This window comes from Aythya ferina, assembly GCF_964211825.1.
Source record: "Aythya ferina genome assembly, chromosome: 4".
NCBI lineage: Eukaryota > Metazoa > Chordata > Aves > Anseriformes > Anatidae > Aythya > Aythya ferina.
Genome location: NC_140300.1, coordinates 18,026,739 through 18,047,169, shown reverse-complemented (window position 1 = coordinate 18,047,169; position 20,431 = coordinate 18,026,739). Strand labels below are relative to the sequence as shown.

Sequence of the window (20,431 nt, the reverse complement as noted above, 5' to 3'; positions counted from 1 at the left end):
TATGAAACATTAAACCTAATCACTCAGTGTTATGATACAAAACTGAATCTCTAGTCCATTTGCAGAGTTGCACAGATGTGCATATTTTGAACTACTTTCAGGAACATTTCTCATAGTTCACGTTTATTTTCTCTTCAAGTCTTTAATATTTGATTGATGAAAAATCACATTAGTGGTTTAACTGAAATACAGTTTCATGTGCTCTCAAAGGACTTCCTTCCAAAGCTTGAATCAAATTACAGGAGATGGTTTGAAGAACATAGTAGCTGAGAGAAGAAACTAAAATCAATACAGCTTAAAATTTATTGTCTGTTTTTTCAAAGTTACTGACTCCTGTATATCATTTTAAGACTGTGCTCCTAAACTTGGGACAAAGTAGTGTTCGTTTACTTGCTAGATTATGGCAAAACATGCATAAGGAAGCAGATATTAATGAGAGAAGGCATTGGTCTGGAGCTCAAGCTGTCTAGGTCAAATTCCTGGCTCTGCTACACACTGCCTTGGGCAAATCACTTGGTCTCTCTGGGCTCCCGTTCCCCATCTGTCAATTGGAGACAATGGATGTATTCTGTGCAGCCTTTGTCTTGCCTAGTAGTACTGTGGTGCAGAGGAAAAAATAAACATTTCTTACAATGTGTTTGTATATTTCCTAATATACTGCAGCCATTAGGTATTTCCATAATACAGTAACGGATGACAGTCCCAAGGCAGGAGCGTTTTTAATGTGTATTCTGTGAAATACGTTTGCAGTCCGCTTCAGACCAGTCCTGAAAGAGTGTAGAACTTTCTCACAGCCTTTTTGGCAGATTATAATTTTTTTTTTTTTGGTTTTGGTTACCATATTGTGGTTGCCATAAAGATTTAACGCTGACACCACATCCCACCCTGAGGATATTCTTTGAGTCCCCCCCATTCTGCCTGCCCTCTCCACTCACAAATACCCTCATAATGGGTATTATTACCCTCATAATGGACATTATTAGTAACTAACATACATCAACTGTTGATAAATGATGGGTTTTTAATGTCTTCCATGACACTGCTAGTAATATTAACTTTTACGTCTCTTTTGCATTTCTTGATCCCATAGTCCCTATGGGTACTAGGACTTGATAGAAATTGAAAGGATGTAGTGTGCAGCCCCAAGAGGGCAGGTCAGGGCAGAACATGAGGGAATTTAGCATCACCCTCTGCTGGTGCTTCTTTCTGAGAGGCTATAGGTTGAATTGAAGGAATTTACACACTCAATTTAACAGGGGAAGCTAGGCACCGAAAATCAGATGGCTTCTCTGTCTTTTACTCCCTTCTAACATAGCAGTTTGTGAATTTCCAGTCTTGTTCAGGTTATTTCCTACACAAAATCTTCAATCTCTACCACTGTGGAAAAAATGTGCAATTTATAAATGCCTTATGATGAGTTAGAGAATGTAGAGGTGTTTTCAATTTCATGGATTTTATGTGGAAACACCCTCTGAAAATCTACTGACCTGATCCTTTAACACAGAGTTGGTTAATATATATTTTTTTGGTCTGAAATTAATATCTGGAAAAAGTTAACTTGTCATTGTGTAAAGATCTGTGCATGTTCATATTTTAATATCACTTAAAGTGAAAATCAGAACATGTAGTATTTTGACAGGCAACTTTGACAAGGGTGGAAATTATTCCATAGTGTGTTTCTTCTTTTTAGATAAATTTGGCCATTTTGAATTAGAGAGGAGTATGGTATTAGTATAATATGGTATAAATTAATATACTGTATCATGAAGACAAACTGAGTCACCTCATTCTTCATCATTGTACTGAAGGTTCATACGTTGTGGAATTTTGCTTTCTGGCATTATTATATAGATATTAAATAATCAGCTATCCCTGCAAATGTGTGAGACTTATGTGAAGGGAACTTCTTACAGTGCTACATGTAGTTTCCATGAATTGACAAAGAAATGTAAGAAAGCAAGATACCGTTGCCTAAATTAGAACCGTGATGTTAACTCCACAACTTATCAGAACTCCACAAGTTCCTTAGCTACGCTAACATGGTAGAGAATTAGGTCTGGAGAAGTATCTGGGTGCTAAATCACCTTCTCATCTTTCTGTAAAGTGTTAGTTTCTCAAAACATGAGCTGAACTCATGGTATTTGTCTTAGATGAACAGCAATAACAGGACAAGAGCTTGGGAAGCAGTAGGAGAAGTGTCATGTAAATTACATGGTGTTTCTTCTTATGAATATTGTAATATGAGGAAAATAAAACAAATCTGATAATGTCACACATGCTGAATTTTTATCTCTATGCCTTATTAGTGTTTATTTTGCATCACAAATTGAATTTTCCAACTCAAAATGAAAGGTGTAATAAGGAGAGCCCTAGTTGCAGCAACATTTCTTCTCCTTTACCCCTCGTATCTCCCTTTTTAGCTTAGGGATATGGTTTAGTGGGGACTGCTAGCGTTAGGTCAGAGGTTGGACTCGATGATCTTGAGGTCTCTTCCAACCTAGAAATTCTGTGATTCTGTGATTTTTGTATACGATTGCAGTTGGAAGTTTTTGTCTGTTGAAGCTTTTTTTGTGTTACTACTTAATATATTCAGTTGTTGATATATCACTTCATTGTAGTGCAATATTTAGTCGTAACAACAGTTACTAGTATGAGTGGGCTGGATCATCATGCTGCTGACACCTGTCATGGACATACATAATAAGCACTGCTGTGGTGCTCCATAGGAGGAGCACAGGTCCTATCTTATGGTACCTTCATATATCTTAAGTTTTATTTATTTATTTATTAGCAATGCACGTAATATATTCTTTGTTGATGTCCCTCCAGTCTGTTAATATTTCTAAGCCTGTCACTTTATTTATTCTTTTTTGCAGTTTCCCCATCTGTAATATGGGATAATAATGGTGCTTAACCAAATATATTCATCTGGCTGAAATCTGCTATTAAAATTTGCTCAGTTATCACTACAAATGATATAAAATAATTGTTTTGCTTGGTCATTGTGCATTATGTGACAGAAACTGGCTATGCTGAAGTGTGAGAATCAGGATGTTTCAGTTGGTGGACTCAAGTTACCGAGAACTAGGAATGAGAATAGAACTAGGAAAGGAATGAAAAATGCATAGGAGTTACAATGAAGATGAAAAGGAAAAAAATAAGAATATCAAAAGCAAAGCATTAAAAGAGTCAAAGAAATATGAATACTTATTTCTCATAAATTGGTCTTGACTTTTACCATTGAAAATGCCGGGTACTAGAGAATAAGCTTACTGATGTTGTAACCACTTCATTATAGATATAATATCTGTAATACCTATAATATATAATATAGTTATACATTATTTGTCAGCATTTGATATATAGTCTTATTTTATATAAAGTATTTAACTGATAAATTACAACTGTATATCTTTTACAAGAACTAGAAATATGTATATTTTTGAAAAGGAATGTTCATTGCTTCATACACTCTGGTCCCTGATTTTGCTCTTCTGTTTTAGTCTCCTTTAGAGTTAACACGTCCAATTACAAGATGAGGATAATGACAAAGCTGAAAGCTTCTGAATTTAGCAGCAAAATGTGTGCCTGTGTCAGGCACACATCAATTTACGTGACATGGGAAGGTTGAAAATGTCATTATTATTTGCAAAACTTATGGCTGCCTTCCTAACCAGTGGTTTGAAAAACTGTAGATGCTGGAAAGCCATCTGATCCATGAGGTGGTTTAATAATTCCAACCCCTTGATATTGCCTAAACCTATGAAAACAGGGATACACTAAAGAACGTTATTGTAATTATTCTATTAGGAATCCCTTCAATTATTCACATGTTTTAATCACCAGAACATTTAACATAGTGCTAAATGAGGATCATATGACAAAATACAAATTTGTATGGAGCTTTGACACCCTCTTTGCTGAAGGACAATGTACACAAATGGCCCAAATGAAATCAATTTCAATTGAATCAATTGAAAATTGATTAGAATTCATTTATTAGTATTTAGATTTTGTTAGAAGTTTTATTAAAATTACTGGAATTTACCAGAAAATCTGACAAAACTGTTACAGAAATGTTATATATTCATACTTTTAAAGCTACGTTTCCAGCATTTAATGACTGTGATGACCGTGTAAGCAACCTGTGAAACGAGGGGAGAACAGAGTGTTCTTTTCTTCTATATGCAAATGATAGTGATTCTTTTAGTCCAGACAGTGATCACAGTAGCCTTCTAAACTGACTGTTAGGCAGAGGTCTTTTTTTTAACAGACCAGATGATAATTTGTGTTTCAAATATGTTTCATTGTTTCTTACCAAACCAAGCAAGAAAGAGATCATCACACTAATATTTAACTACTCTGACTAGAATTTCATCTTATTTTTTCAGATTTGCCTAGCTTCAATTTTCAGCTGTTGTATCATACTTGGTCCATATCCATCAGTCTTGAAAATTTTATATAATCAGATTTTGTTTGTTTGTTTGTTTAGGAGTATCTTCAGAAAGAGATGTAGCCATCTCTTAATTTCCTTGTAGTCCCTAGGAATCATTACTCTGTTTTCTTATATCTTTATAAGTGTGGACTCTAAACAAGAATGATGTTCTAATTTTTTTAACTAAGTTTTTGAACAAAGCTAGATCTATTCTTTGTTCCTAGAAGTGTTGTTTTGCATTCTGCTGATCTGAGAAACATTACTGAATTTATCCTGTAACAGTAACATGTCCTCTTGATTATTGTCTCCCTCTGTTTTTACATTCCTCCATATAAGGAATTTATAGCATCCTTTAAATAGCTGATAAAATTATTTACAAGTTGTACAAAGAGCTGGTCCCTTCTTCATTCATAGATGTGTGCTCATTCATGGGTGATCTCTTCCATTCATAATTAGTAGGTTGTTAACTACAAAACAATAAAACCTAATGAACAGAGACATAGCTGAGGACATTGACATGAAAGCTGATAACATAGCATTTGGCTAAGCTGCAGTGTCAACCTCTTTATATTATGTGATAGAGAAGGGACATAGAAATATCCAGAATTAAGACAGGTAACACAATCTCAATCTGCTGATATGTTTTCAGGCTCCTTGGTTCATAATTATTTCTCTGTTCAGCTGTTAAAATGTGGTTTCTAAACATAAAGTTTTTTTATGATGCATCAGGTGAACAGTCTGCATCTATGCTGCCTCCCTAACCAATGTGGAAGTATATATAATTTTATCTCATTTTCCATCCTTTATTAGAACAGTCTAACTCCTGTCTCTTTTTTTTTCTTTTTTTGAAAGAAAAAAAATTAGTGTGTGTATGCCCAAAGAGGAAAATGAAAAATGGTTATTCATTAGCACTGAGAAATAACTGAACTGTCTCTCATTTAGTAAGGATGGATAAAGATAAGACTTCTGTTTGTCTCTCAAGTACATCTTCCAAATGATATAAAAATCTGCAACATTATGACAGGCTGGGTTTCAAAAGTGTGTGAGTTACTAAATTACATCTTTGCTGTTTCTTTCCAGGTTCTATAACACCTGCAATGCTATTGAGTAGGAACAGCACAACATGGAGGTTTTAAAGAGCATACTAGTTCACTGGAAAGTGAGAACTTTGATTTTCTGGAAGGCAGCAGTGGAATTGCTATAAGCTTGCATTGTTTTCCATCATTGTAAAGTGAATAGGGCATGCTGTTGATGGAATTTCTTTTCCTAGTTTCCAGGTTTCCTGTATCACTGGTAAAGTACCCTACACCACTGGTTCATTTAGAATTTTACTGTAAATACCCTGGCATCACTGTACAAGGACAGGTATTTAACCTTTCGAAAGTACATAGTCAAATGTAAAAATACACCTTAAGATTGAACATTCACAAATTACAAAGCTGTTTTTGGAGTTTATTTTAAAGTAGTTCTAGCTTCCTAAACCATTGGTTTGTTTGTTTGTTTTGCAAGTAATACTATATCTGACTTTTCCCTGAAGTAGTCTCATGTAAATATATCAAAACATCCGGGTCCACGATGATAAAGTTGTTTCTGTAGTAAGAAATTCTGTTTTAATATATTAAAATTATTTTAGGAAAAGGTCCCCAGGTGTTCTAGTTATGGGAATTATGGAATGTCTTGGAAATGGTAGTTAGTCTCCACTGTACGCACTGATTACACTGTGCTTGCTCTAGAGGGAATTTTAAGTGGACAGAAGCCTTATGCAAGACAGTGTTTTAATACTTCTGTAAGAATTATTCTTACATGGACGTGAATTTGAGATAGGGATAAATTGATGAGAAGCTCTTCACTTCTATAGCATTATTTTATCCACACTGTACTGCATGAGGGTCATAAGGCTATTATCGAAAATCAATAGATAGAACATGACTATTAAAGGGTTTTTCTTTAGTTGATTGTATTTTGTGTGCTAACTACTGAGGAAAACTGTCTTTTTAAATTGTAAACCTGTAGTTCGTAAATTGTCTGGTAACCATTTTGTGTGATTTTGGTTCATTTTCTGTGAAAACTGTGGCCACAAAAATCACCATTGTTATCAGTTTTGCTAACTAACTGACCTATTAGTCTGTCCAAATAGGCCAAGAATTTACTAGAAGGAAGGAAAACATTGTCATTGCTTGTAGCTGTTTCAACAGAAGATTAAAGGTGTTCCTCTCTCATAGTGCTGGAGCTTTCTCTGTTCTTTGACAAAACAGAAGAATCTTATTTCCGTTGCTGTCAGGCACATTCCCAATAAACAATAAATCTTCGTAAAATAAGTATTTCAAAACTGTACGCGTGGCCCAAGTGGTAAGTTTTTGGGACATTCAGCCTATCAGATGCTGACTCATCTTGAGCCTAAATTGCAAGTATTGATCATCTTGGCCTCTGGATATTTATAAACAATTTGAACTCATGTTTTAATAGCCATGGCACAACTAGATTTTGACTGCTGTGCATGTTACCTAATTTAGTAAAGACTAAACATTCCCTGACAGTCCTAGACATAGAGAAAGCTACCGTGTAAGAAATGGTAAATATTTCTAAATCTACTAAATCTACAATTTTAACTTGCTATCTGTTAATAGATCCAGTAGTACTGGTAAATTTATTTATATGAAGAGGCAAAAAATGCATCACTTATTAATGGAACTTACCAATTAGTAATGTGGTTAAAAACCACCTTTAAAGTGCACCTCCAAAGCTACACAAAAAAGGCTCCTCCTGTTACCTTATTAAATAATAAATGCCCTTTTTTGTTTGCCAGCATTGTTTCTGCCTCCTTAGTTCCTCTCAGCTTACCATAATGTGAATTTCCACTTGCTATAGTTTTTAGTTTCACTTTAGGACCATCAAGGAAGAAATAATACATGGGGGGGAGGAGGGGGAATGTTAATTTGTCAGTGTATAATAATCACCTGAGCCTGATCTGAGCACTACATCCTTCTGTTATCTCCAATGAGTGTTGTAAGTACTCAGCACATCACAGAATCAAGTCTTGATGCTTATGTGACTGCAGTCTAGTGCAGTTGATTATTTTCTACATTTATATTCTCTGTTTAATCTTTGAGGCTGTTCATATACAGGGAATAAAATAAATTATTTGAGATCAGTTTCACAAGAGTAAAATTTTATGACACCATGTGAAAGCCTGTATTAAAATTCAGAAATATCTGCTACTTTTTATTTAATTTACTTCAGAACATTGTTCACTTTGCATGTATATCCAAATAAACACAGAACATTAAAGTCTGTCTGAGAATATCTTTATTGTTTTTATCTCCTATTCTATTGTCCTTGAGACTGTTTATCATTATTTTGCAGAGCATTAGGCAACAGGCATGATATGTAATGATGGTAATTTTCAAGATGATTTTATTTGGTGCAACATCATGTGGCACCCAAAAAAATGTAAGTTTGCATCCAATATATATGGTTCTCTCCAAAATCTGGAAGATTGTTTAAGAGTTCTTCAGCTGATACTTCATCAAGCATCCAAGTGACAAATGTGTTCATAGTGATTCATGTGTAATCTCTCCAGGCAATGTGTATATCCCTTGTAAATGAGACTTATGTGTCTTTTTGAGGAAATTCATGAGTTATGTTCTGCTGAAATATGAAATCATCAAACTTCTCGTTTAATGGTTCACAGTCAATTTTATTTGAAACTGAAATGAAATATGAAACCTGTTTTGCTTCCTTTCCCAAGTGTATCATGCAGTGGCATTCCTATATATCCTCAAGCTCCTTCTTCAGTGACCATAATGCAGATAAAATTTCTCATGGCTAAACCAAATTTTAAAAGCTTCTGATTTCAAGGTGTGTCCCCTTTTTCCTTTCCTTTTTTTTATTTCTTTTTTTTTTAATATATGTATTTTTCTTTTTTTAACCATTTAAAGGACTGTATCAACACTTATGACATTATAGCATATGATATCTTTTGGATTTGTTCTTGCTCTTCAGTGAGTAAAAGACAGCAATAAGAATCTCTTTATGGGAGTTAGGAACTCATTTTGTAGAGGATCACAAAATCACAGGATTTGTTATAGCATTTTCTTATTCTAAGCTGTTTTACTTCTGACAATACTCTGGATGAAGAAGACCGTACCTTGACCATTTTGGATGCTAGGAATAAATCATTTATAAAAACGAGCAAGTAATAATAAAAAAAAAAAAAGGGGGGGGTAGGTTTGTTGTCATTCGATTAGCTTCATTTGTTAGTGTAGATCCATCTACAGCAGTTTGATAAGCAGTTTGTTTTGCATGTGAGCTGGAAGGTTCTGCCCTTTGTTGTTACCACCGCTATGCTACCACTCAGTGCTATTCAAACACTGCCAAGAGATGGCTGAAAGATATAACATCCAGTGGATAGGAAAGGAACTATCAATTGTGCCAAAAAGTTAATTTCTCTTCTATTTAATCTTTCTGTGAAAGCCTTGCAAACTAGTTTAATATGCATTAATTAAACGTTCATAAATAAATAATTGTCTCTAGGAGTTTTACTGACTGCATTCTTAATTCAGTTTCATTCTAAAAAATTAGTTCTTAAATGGATCTGTGAACACCTTTTCCCTATTGCATATTGAGTGATCTACAAGGATGGAGGGAAAAAAAAAAGTTTAAATGTCCTGGCCAAATTTAATTTTGTTGCATTTTGGAAATTCCAGGCCATGGAATAAGGACACACAATTTGTTTCATAGTTCTGTAGATATAAATTACATGTAAATGATAAAGATCCACAAAGAACAAAAACCCTAGGGAACTTCTAGGGGTATTTTGACAAATATTAGGCTAATTGGGAGCCTGAGCAAAAGCAATAGAAGGATTTATCTCAAAATGTAGCACTTTCCAAAGTGGTGATTGCAACGATTGCCACCTTTCATAGAGCTCTGATAGCTATGAGTTAAACAACAGAAAATTCTCAGTTATGTTGATGCTTTTGAGCACAACAGATGTAGGGCCCATTAGAGGTGTCAAAGTCAATGTCAGGGAGGGATTATTTCCTATTTCTACAAGGAACTCAAATACAGTTTAAAAATGAATACCTCTCACTGTTTGAAAGCAAAATACAAGCAAACACTAGTATTATACAGAACAATGTTTACAGTTTTCTGGTTACTGTAAAATACAGACTGTGATAAATACTCTTATAGATGAGTAAGATTACTTGTAAAAATAACTTGACTTAGACCAAGAGAAGGTAATTTTCAACAGCAAAGTGTAATTGGATTTTTCTCTTTAGAGGTTGTTGCTTAGTCCATATGCTTAAAGAATTTTAAAATAATGCACTTATGTTCATTTCCTCTACTTCTACTTCTCTACGTTTTATTCATCTTCCCCAATACCATACATTCATGGCACCACTTTTGATACAGATAGATAGCATGATTCCACACTGTTTAAGCCAGGTTGTATATTCTAATAGTTCTGAATTAGCAAGTTGATCTATCAATATTTCTAACTAATTACACTCAAAGCAGTACCACAATTAGTCTCATCAGTATTCATTCTTATCTGTTGTACTTCTTAAATAGGACCTTTTCTTGTAAAAGCATGGTGATAGACCAACGTACAAAACAGTATCTATTTGTGATAGACATGTAAGACTTCTGTATATTCATCTTCTGACTATGATGTATACAATTTTGGTTTAGAAAGTTAATCCTTCACGAGCTCCATCCGTGTTGATGATACTTCCAGGTATGTTTCTACCCTTTTGTAGTATCTGAGGATACCGTTCTTACAAATAAAATGGCTGAGCTCAGTGCAGTCTTGGTGTATTTGCCTAACTCAACGCATTCCTCTGACATCCTTCTGCCAGTGTCCATCTCAGTGAGAGGATTGACCTCTTCACTTCTGAAAAAATACCCAGTTGAGGTAATCTTCTAAGCTATCTACTACTAATGAATAAGTTATTTTAAAATAAATTTTCTATGCATTTTGTTTACTTGATGCCTTTCACAGCAGTGGCATGTGATTGTTCAATTTTACTAATGTAAAATTACCTGTAAAAAGAAACCTTCTGGAAACAACTGAAAAGTTCTTCGGGGTTGTGTATCTTTTGCATTTTTTTTTCTGTTTCCTCTAATTAGTTCAATTTTCTCCAGTGATTTTAGAAAATTAAAGGTTATTCTGCACCTGTAATAAATTCTGTAAGAATTAAGCACTTAAAATATTGACAAGAAAGCTTGGCAATCACATTTTTTTTTTCACCTGCAGATAGACTATATATCTCTTTGCTGAGAAGTATTTATTACCACTAAACATCTAAAAATCACTGTCATTTTAACAAATTGGAGTAGAACATGTATATCCCAGACAAATGTTATGAGCAAGCAGGAAGGTTTTAATTAACATTAACATTTAATTAACATAAAAATCCATTCTGCCCATATCAGAGTTACAGTTATTTCTGTCATCACTATAAGCTGACAGGAGGTAAACCCTTTTTCTCGGAGCAGTTCAGCTACTGAATCATGCAGTGAGAGCTCATCCCAAAATATCTATAGCCCCAAGAGGGCTCATTATGATGTGAAATTCCTCTGGCACAGCGAAGCAGCTCTCTGAAATGCCCACCCACAAGTACTTGCTCTCGCTTATGTTGTTCATTGTTCTTGCTGCAGTCAAATAATTGTTGAAGGTGTCAAAATGTGTTCCTGTCACCTGCACTGCCCACAAGTACTGTGACATAATGTGTGTGGATTCAGATGTTCTCTTTCTAATCCAGGCAACCAGAATATAACTGAAACCAGTTATTACCATATACTACCCCACCAAAGGGTCCAGAGCTGAATAAATCAGAAGAATCTCAGGGCAGTGCTGCCCCACAGCACATTCCTATTTTTTCCTTCCTCCTTTACCTTTAGAGATTCACCATGCATGAAAAGGCATAAGCTGCAGATATTTCATACATCAAGGAGGATGACCTTTCTGGAGAAGACAGCAGTTTTCCCTATATTTATAGGAAACGTTCAGATATATCCCACAGACCTTCCAGAGTGGCCAGTACTGCTCAACTCTTACTGGATTTAAGCTAAATTAAGATTTGCCTGTTTATTTTCCCTACCTCTTGGCAGAAGCAGAATCCCAAATTTTAATTGATAAAAAAGAACATGGGAAGCTTTTGATTCCAAATGCCATTTTTTTCCTTTAAATAAAAATGTTGAAAACATCTTCATAAAAAGATGTTAATGGAGATCAAGTTAATGCAAAAGCAAATTCTTAGAGAGCAGTATATAGGGGGACAAATAAAGAGCTGATAAATATTCATGTGTGTGCCATCTTTCATATTACAGAAATAAGTTTTCCTTTCCATTAACAAAACCTTTATTTGATCATCCAAAATTTGATATAATAAAATATTATTATAAAATGCTTCTGCTGAGAAAAACAAAGCAGACCATCTGCTTTTTCTCTGAAGCATCTCATTGTAATATTCCTTAATACGCCAGCAGTCTCCTGCATACTCATCCAGGACTGCATTCTGCAACCTTCCCTTTTTTTCAGTGTTCATTTCTTAACGTACAGCTGTAATCTCTAGTGGCCTAAACATCAGTGGTTTAACCTAGCTTCAACATTGATGCTAAAAATTTCTTTCATCAAGACTCTTACAAGACCAGAGTTTTCACAGTTTGTGGTTATCAGGGATGATTCTTGAAGCAGTTGTAGTAGAGTAATCAACTAATTCAACTAACAGTTCTCTAAAGTTCCCCTATAAAAACATATAGATGCCAGGTCAGTTTTAACATTTTCTTCTAAAGTCTTAGCCATTTCTCACTCTATAATGATGCCTCTGGTCTTTCCAATTGCTTTTTTGTTATTGTTGTTATTGAGCAAAGAATTATATAGTTTTCATAAGTCTACCCAAAATTCACTTCCATATTCCCAAACTTCAATTCACATCAGGTAGTGGTAAGAGACAACTTGCATACGTGCTATTATAGCAGTCATGTTCATGTGCACCCAGGTAAAAGACATTCTCTCAGAGCTCAAATAAATATTCCTCAAAATGTCTGCAACTGTGTGGTATCACATAGCACTAACATGAATCATTGCCTTGTGACTCTGGAGTTTTTAACCAACATGACTGAGATCACTCGTAAAAGCAGTTATTTAACAATCAATAGGAAATTAACGACTTTTGTACAGAAACCTAGCTTTATTTTTGGAGGTGACTGATTACAGATGAAATTTGATAATAGAAAATAGTGAATAACCTACTTTCTTTCTGCGCTCCCCATTTCCGTGCTGCTGCATGTAAAAAAATTGCCTTTTCTGACTTGAGGCACAGGGTCAGGATGAGTGCAAGTTCCTAGTTACTTGTACAGTAACATCTAAACAAAGGCTGAAAACAGAGGTATTCCAGGGTTTTTGCAGATCATTTATCCACATTTGTCTTGGTTTCAATACTCTCACTAGTACATAGTTCTGTTTCTTTTCTTTCCTACATATTTTGCTATCTGCTGGGAGATCTCCTCATCCCCAGATGTTGAGATTGCTCAGTCTCAGTAAATTCTAGGTACCAGTTCCCAGTAGATGCTAGCCGAACCAGGTGCATTGATTTCAGAAACTGGCTGCTTATTTGAACTTGCTGAACAATTCAGCCTTCCACCTCAGTGTGCTCCTTGGTTCCCTTCGATTATTTTGCCTAAATTATGCAATGATTCCAGAAGGAAACATTCTGATATGAATCTCTGAACATCTGAACTGTTTTTAGGAAAAATGCTTCCTTCTAGGAGTAAAATCTCAAGCGAGGCTCTTCACATTGTAGCAAATAGGATACATTTTGCAGCTGCACATAAGCAAACGCTGAAGATTTCAGTGAAGGTTCTACTTCTCCACATCCTTTTGAGTAGTCTCCAATTTGTGCTTTCATATATCCCATCTCTGGCAAAGCTGCTTTGTATTCTTGCTGCTCCTGAAGACCTTATTCAACTAATACAGGACTAATAGGAGGTCATATCATGCATCCCTCTCCCATTGTATTGGAACAGTTTCTCTGTGTCTAGGCAATATTCACTCCTGTTTACATCATGGTATAATTTTCCCAGGTGCCCATCTCAGCTCCCATGGCTGCTTCCCTGCTCACCCTGCCTTTGGATTCATGAATCTCTGAGATGAGGCAGCTTTGAAGTGTCCTAAGGAGGACAGAATAGTTCATGAAAGGTAGTGTTTGAGTTTCTGGATTAAGAATTTTGCATGTACCTTTAGATGGGCAGGCAGTTTCTTTGCAGATTTATATAAGGAAAACTTTAAGTTATTTTAATAACAACATCTAGTTTTAGCTGTTTGGAACTATCCTATATGATGCTTTATACTATATGATACCACTTACATTTATATTTTCTTCTTCCAACTCTAAATTCTGTTTGAGGAGTCACCTGGAAATCCAGACTTTTTTTTTTTTTTTTTTTTTATGAAAATGTATTTCTTTTATTAGCACCCTAAAATACCAATTTAGTATTCATTCTCAGAATTACACCTTTCAAAGTTATTAGAGGAGAGTTGTGAAATATGCTTGAACTGGAAGAAGGTTCTCTATTGCATATGTAGAAGTTCCAGAAACTCTTATCAGATTGAAATTCAGCTCACCTTGATAGTGGCTGGGGATGGGAATACAGCCATGGCTGGAGTGCTGTGTCATGCAGTAGGACTCAGAGAACCTAATACCAAGTGCTGTTCAAACAATGCAAATTCAAGCCTTCTTTGGTTCTAGATAATGATGGGCCTGAAATACATCCCTAGATAAAAATCTGAATGGAAGTGATGCCCTATGCTCTAGCTGTCTAAAAATCTCTTGTTGAGGCTCTCACTGTTATGAACAGAATTGACTGCTGATAGACCGTTTCTAGAGGTGAAATTAGTACTTAAAAAAGTCCGTCCTAGCCTGTACTGGTAAATTTGGGGTGCCTGCAATTGTTATAGGTAGGTGCGTGGTTCTGTGCATAACATTTTATATAAAACAAAATAGCTAAGTCATTGTTCAAAGGTATGCAGGAAATTTCACATTGTGTATTACATGGCCCAAAATTGCAAATTTATGTAATCAGCATGAAGATTAATTGAGGTAGAAGGAAAGCTGAGTGATAAAAAAACAAACCAAAACAAACATGAAAAAAAAAAACTTGGAATTCTAGTATCTGTTAAAAAGTAAATTTCAGGAGATGGAAACATCTTCCTTGGTTCTTTTGGATGACCAATAGAAGCTCCTGCTGCAAGTGCACAGAGTTAGGTCATGAGTTATATCATATGCTCTTTTTTTTAGGAAGAAATAAGTTTATAATTGAAAAGTCAGCTTGATTTCTGAAACTCATGTTTATACAGTGAACAATGCCAACTTGTTTTTTTCTTGTACTCTCTTGTTTTTTGTCTTTAGAACTTAAATTACATTTCCTGTCGTTAGATTCAGGTTGTGGGGGAGAATGCAGTGTGAGGGAACAGGAGGGGAGTGAATTGGTGGCTGCTTTGGCGTCCTGATTCTGGCTCAGTATAGTTATTGTGTATAGCTGAGTAGCTCCTGCGGTGCAGTGTGGAGCCAGCTGTCACCCGGCTGCAGCAGCGGGCACTTTGGTTCCCTCCTCAACAGCAGCGAACTCCTTGGCATCAAGCACTGGAGCAAGAAGGAATGCTGCTTAGGACTCTTGTGTGACCTTGGAGTAGAATGAAAGTGCAGGAGCCCTGGGCAGGCGCATTTTCTTGTGTTTTTTTTGGCCCCTTAGTAGGGCTTTGGTTAGGTCCTAGTCAGAGCTGGCTGTTGCTAACGGCCCCCGGCTCCTTCAAAGTGGCAGTCTATCAAGCAAAATACTGTCATATTGGAATTTATTGGTCTGTCTGTGTGAATCAGAAGGTAGTGTAGAGGAATGGTCCCCAAGTGTACAACTGGCTTTAAGTGGCTCAGCTGCTTTTCTGCATTTGAGTGACAGTGGCATTAAGGCAGCTCAGAAACCCAACTATTCATCTTTTCTGGGTAGAGCAGCTGTCTTTCAATAGCAGCTAGAGGAATGCAGCTCTCCTTTATGACACTGATGTAAGGCAAGCTAAGACAGGAAGGATAATAGGTTCATGCATAGAGGATTACATTATTTCCTTTACCTAGACAACTGACTAAGGTAAGAGGTAAATATTTATTCACCATCTATAGATGTTATATAATTTATAGATTTTAAGTAAAATCAAAGTTTTTTTTTAATAGCAGATAAAATCTGAAGTTTGTTTTCTCAATATATATGTAAAATATATATTAATATTCCAGATAAATAATTCATAACAAACCAATATGAATACAATAATTCCATTTAAGTTAATTAATACTCTGATTGTATCAGCTGAGAATAATGGTCAATGAGATCCTAAAGCTTTTCCCTCTATCTCCCCTCCATCTCCTCCATTCTACCCCCACCCATCTCCCCTACCTCCAGTCTATGGATTTAAGTTGTGTACATATAACTTTCAGGAAAAGTAAAGGTTAAGTTTTTGTTTAGGATGGACGTGTTAGTACCAGAGAAGAAAACACATGAAGAGAAAGAAGATTTGCAACAGAATCATCAGAAACCTGCAAACTGCAAGAAATTGCTTAGGAATTGCTGCTTGGTAAAACGATTTTTTGCCTGGAAAAGTTTGAGCTCTAAAGGTACCTTTCCTATTGAAATTTTTAAGTGTAGGAGCAATTGCCGTCTTTCCAAGAATTCTGAATTTTTGATAGAGGTACTACTGAATTTAGCATCAGTCAAGTTACAGGTACAAAAAGTCTCTACTGTCTTGGGTCTATTGTGCAAAGAGATTAGAAATGGTACAGCTTTGATTGAAGGTGCTTTATCACAATGTGATATAAATAATTGCATAAGCATTCATTTTGTAGCACATCAAAATACATGGTCTGCAGAAAAGGTCTGCAGAAAAAAAAATCCTTCAATCACAAGCTAAATGAATACATGTAAAATCCCAGTAATTAAATCTATCAGTTTATCAGGGCTCAACCCCAAAATCTGTTTTGATGAGTATAAACTCCTTTGATCACTGTCAGAGTATATTTAGATGGAAATTACATGATCGATTCCTTTGTCTTAGAGAAAATGGAGAAAGGTAACATCCTGTCACTTTTTTACATAATGATGCTGTGTACTGTATTTATTAATAAATATTGAAAGAAATGCTTCTTTTTAAATTGGAACTTGGCTGTGAAATATCTCACCCATTGAAAGTCTAACTCTTTTATGAATAATAAATTAAACAGCAACCCCAGTGAGGTGATAGTTAATCTGTTTTATTTTCTGGAACCTACACATATTTAAAGATTTTATTCAGCACCGATTCATCTTTTTACCATCATATTTGTACTTTGCACCATTATGTAAAAATAAAACAAAAAAATTGTCCCAAACAACCCTTTTGTGATTTGGCAGCATTTTTCATCTCCTTGCACATTGTTTATGACAATAAAAAAAACAGGCCCTCTGTATATTGAATTTGTGTCAAACAGAATGAAAAAATGGATGACATTATTTAGTCATGACAAATTAAGTCACCATACCCTGAGTGATATACTTTTTTATTTATACATTCATTTTAAAATATATGCTCCAGTACCTTAGTTTCAACATCTAGGAAAAAATGAGCTGGTTAAATGCAACCTACCTCTGATCTTAAACTGCCCTTATCCCTCTGTTATCCAAGTAGACGTGTGTTTGATGTGCCTTTTAACCTCAGCACAATCATTTATCTATTCTTGGCCACTCGGTTTTAAAGCTTTAGGATAATACAATGAATGGTTGCTTTAATCAGTATATATATTATGGTTTGCTAAATACATCCTTGATTGTGTATCAGTTTGTACCTATAATTCTTGTCACTTTCATTTATATTATATATTGTTACTGGAGCTAATGAAGCAAAAATGATTTTGCTGTAACCCTTTCAAAACTCATTCTTTTGTTCATAAAAAACTTTTTTTATTTTTATTTATTTATTTCCCTAAATGGGTCATTTCATAGTATGGCATGAGTTAACATGAGTTATTTATCAACAGTCTGTGTGGGCCTAGGGAATCAGCTCATAGTGTGTGAATAACAAGCAACTTGCACTGAAGTTAATATGTTTGATTCTTAGTAACTTTAAACTGGCTAATCATTTTCACCTCTGGAAAGGGTCTACAAACTGTTGACAGGAAATGATAGAATTGAGGATTTATTTTGTCTTGGTAAAGTGAATCAGAAGATAGATGAATCAAGATGAAACAAGTTACTCTGCGTTACTCCAACAGAAACAAAATGGGAGTTTAACACATTGTTAACTCAAAAGTAAGCCATTAATTTTACTTTATCAAACAAATGATAGAAAACACATTCTCACCAGAATACCTCTACAATAACCTTTGTATATTTATCAAGATCACCAAAACTGACCTCCTGAGGTACTTTCTTCAACAGTGTTTTTCCAAGGTGACAATTTTTCCATTGGCCAAATAGGTTTTCTTGGACTTGAGTACTATTGTCTTCTGACACCTGTAACATGTTATATATGGCATACCCCACTGAGTTCCTGATCTACAACTAGGTAAGATTTCATACACATAAACAAATGGGGCATTTCTGTAAACACCCAGGCTTGACCATGCAGATACATGCCCAGCCATTCTCTGGAATTAGTTAAGTCAGAGAGAAGTCTTCTGTAAATAACCTTTCTCCATTACACTGCTATGGCAGCTACAGAGCATGTGGCTACTGAAATACTCACTCAATGCCTAATATTTTCTGTTGGCAGGATGAAGATGGGTTTGCAATTGATACTGTGGTGGCTCATTCCCACTTAGTCATTCCTTTACGCAAATCAGATTCCTCATTGGTTGTCTTAAAATACCTCACACTTGTGAAGTTGTATAACAGTTGTCATTAGGCATTTAAGATTAAATACTTAAAAAGCAATCGAAATGTGTTTGCTCATATTTTTAAAAAATAATGAAAACTGTAAATAATCAGTTATTTGGCTATTCACTGCTGTCATAACGGTTTGTAGCAGGAAATACTGTATGTGCAGTTGATCTTTTCTTTAAAGTAGAATTTATTTATTTTCAACAATTTGTTTTTCATATTGTAGGTCATTTGCATGATCTTGAAACTGAGTTTGTCAACATGTTCTTTTAACTTTATAGGATTAATTATACTTTCAGAGACAATTTCCATTTATGAATTGGAAGCATGCAGATAAATTCTTGACTTACTGTTATGTTCAGATGATTTAACACAATTTTCAGAATGAATAATCTTAACTCCTATGGTAAAACCTTAGAATGTCACTGCACTGGGGTTGTCTTCCTATCTTCCTGCTTCAACATCTGTCATATGAGTAAGAGAAGAATGTTGTAATATAAATACTGCAAAGATGGTTACACTCAACCCTTTTCTGTGAAGTATTAACATAGCATGATTTTCATGCAGCAGTGATTGCTCCGAAGGAAGAGCAAGAGAATAAAAACTGGTGTATTGGATTTCAAAGAAAAGTAAATGACAGTTGTCAATGGGAAACAATTCAATACTAAAGTCAGTATTTTAGTCAATGTTCAAAGCTCAGTAATTGGAGTAATTCCTCGCACAGCCATATCAGAGAGTAAGTATCTTGTAACTAAGGCTCGAGAAACAGTTTCAGACTATTGCCAGGTATACATCAGTTAGAGCTTGATATTTCAGTGAGCTCTAGGCCCAAGTGTATTTGAAAAACTGAGCAGCCCTCAAGTATCTCCTTACTAAATTGGTAACCTACTCAGTTAACCTAGGCCAGTTAGGAGTCTTCCCTGATTATTCCATGCCATGAATAATCCTGCTACAGATTTTTTAAAATGCAAATGAGAGACACCAAGAGGACAACAGGTTGTCTTTCTCAAAGATAAATCTGGAGGAATTATATGGCTGACTGCATTAAATACTGCTAAAATGTTACAGATTATCAACTGCTTGTTATTTAGAATTTTTTATATTGTTTGTGTTTTCTCAAACCACTTATTTATGAGTTAAGATATGAATAATTTAGGAATAATTCCAAGCTGTCAACTACTGAGTGTATCTTTCTCTGTCAGCACATTTGACAGAATATTTAATGGAAAAAAAAAAAAAAAAACAAAGTTTTTTTGAGAACCAGTTAAATGTTCTGCGCTCCCTAGAATACTTCATATACTCTCAGACCTTAGATATCTTAAAAAATTCCTTCTGGACTTTGTCAGTAATGCTTTCTTAAAAAAAGGACTTCCTGTGAATGGGATGATAGTCTGTCCCCTATTGTACGTTTGCCTTTTCTTCTACACAAATATGTTGAGCAGTACTTTTGAATCCAGTCACATCTTAGACCATGAAAAGAAAGTTCCCTGCCAGTTGTTCAAAATTAACAAGAATCTTTGTTAATGTTGAACACGGGTCCTTTGGACTGTAACTTTCTTCCAATGGGTCTCTCAGCTCTAATTCTTGTGTGTCTGTTTCAACTACAATTCTGCTGAGCTGTGAAGTAATGGTGCAAAGACAACCTGAAAGGTAGACGGCAGGATTACATACAGAGTTTAAAGTAGATGTCTTTTCCATTATCAAAGCTCACGAAGCTACTAAACGGGAGGCAAGAGTTGTTTCCTAAATTCATTACCAAAGCAAAAGCCTTTTCTTTTCCCTAAAGAGTTTGCTCATGCATAGAATGATAGTTACTGAATTCTGCCTGATTTCAGGTTTACTAAGTCATGCTTTTCTACACGAAGATAATAAACAAAGATAAATGAAGATAAAAACGACAGAAAACAACAACACTAAGTAATATATGTCCAGAGCCAAGGACAGCATATCCTCCTGAGTTCATTCCCTTTCCCCAGTAGCTGCTCTTCACAAACATCCCTCTCTCAAAGTATTGCTGATATACAGTTCAGATATTAACTTGTCCAGTAATTGAATTTGTATTCAGTTGTCAGATGCATCATTTTTCAATTC

General features: G+C 35.1%; 1 protein-coding gene across 4 annotated transcripts in view; it reads left to right on the top strand.

Annotated features, from left to right (window-relative positions):
- Positions 1-20,431, top strand: part of KCNIP4 (potassium voltage-gated channel interacting protein 4) — a 444,218-nt gene that overhangs the window by 26,868 nt on the left and 396,919 nt on the right. Inside the window, exons 1-2 of one of the 4 annotated variants that reach the window (XM_084518870.1) lie at positions 15,254-15,583; positions 15,956-16,064. The exons of 2 other annotated variants lie outside the window; for them this stretch is intronic. Coding sequence is in view for 1 of the 2 variants with exons in the window: in XM_084518863.1 (XP_084374989.1) it covers positions 15,957-16,104 (148 nt within the window). In the remaining variant the exon portion in view is untranslated. Of the gene's footprint in view, positions 1-15,253; positions 15,584-15,955; positions 16,105-20,431 lie in introns of those variants that run through there. One more of the 4 variants, XM_084518863.1, reaches the window with a different exon arrangement.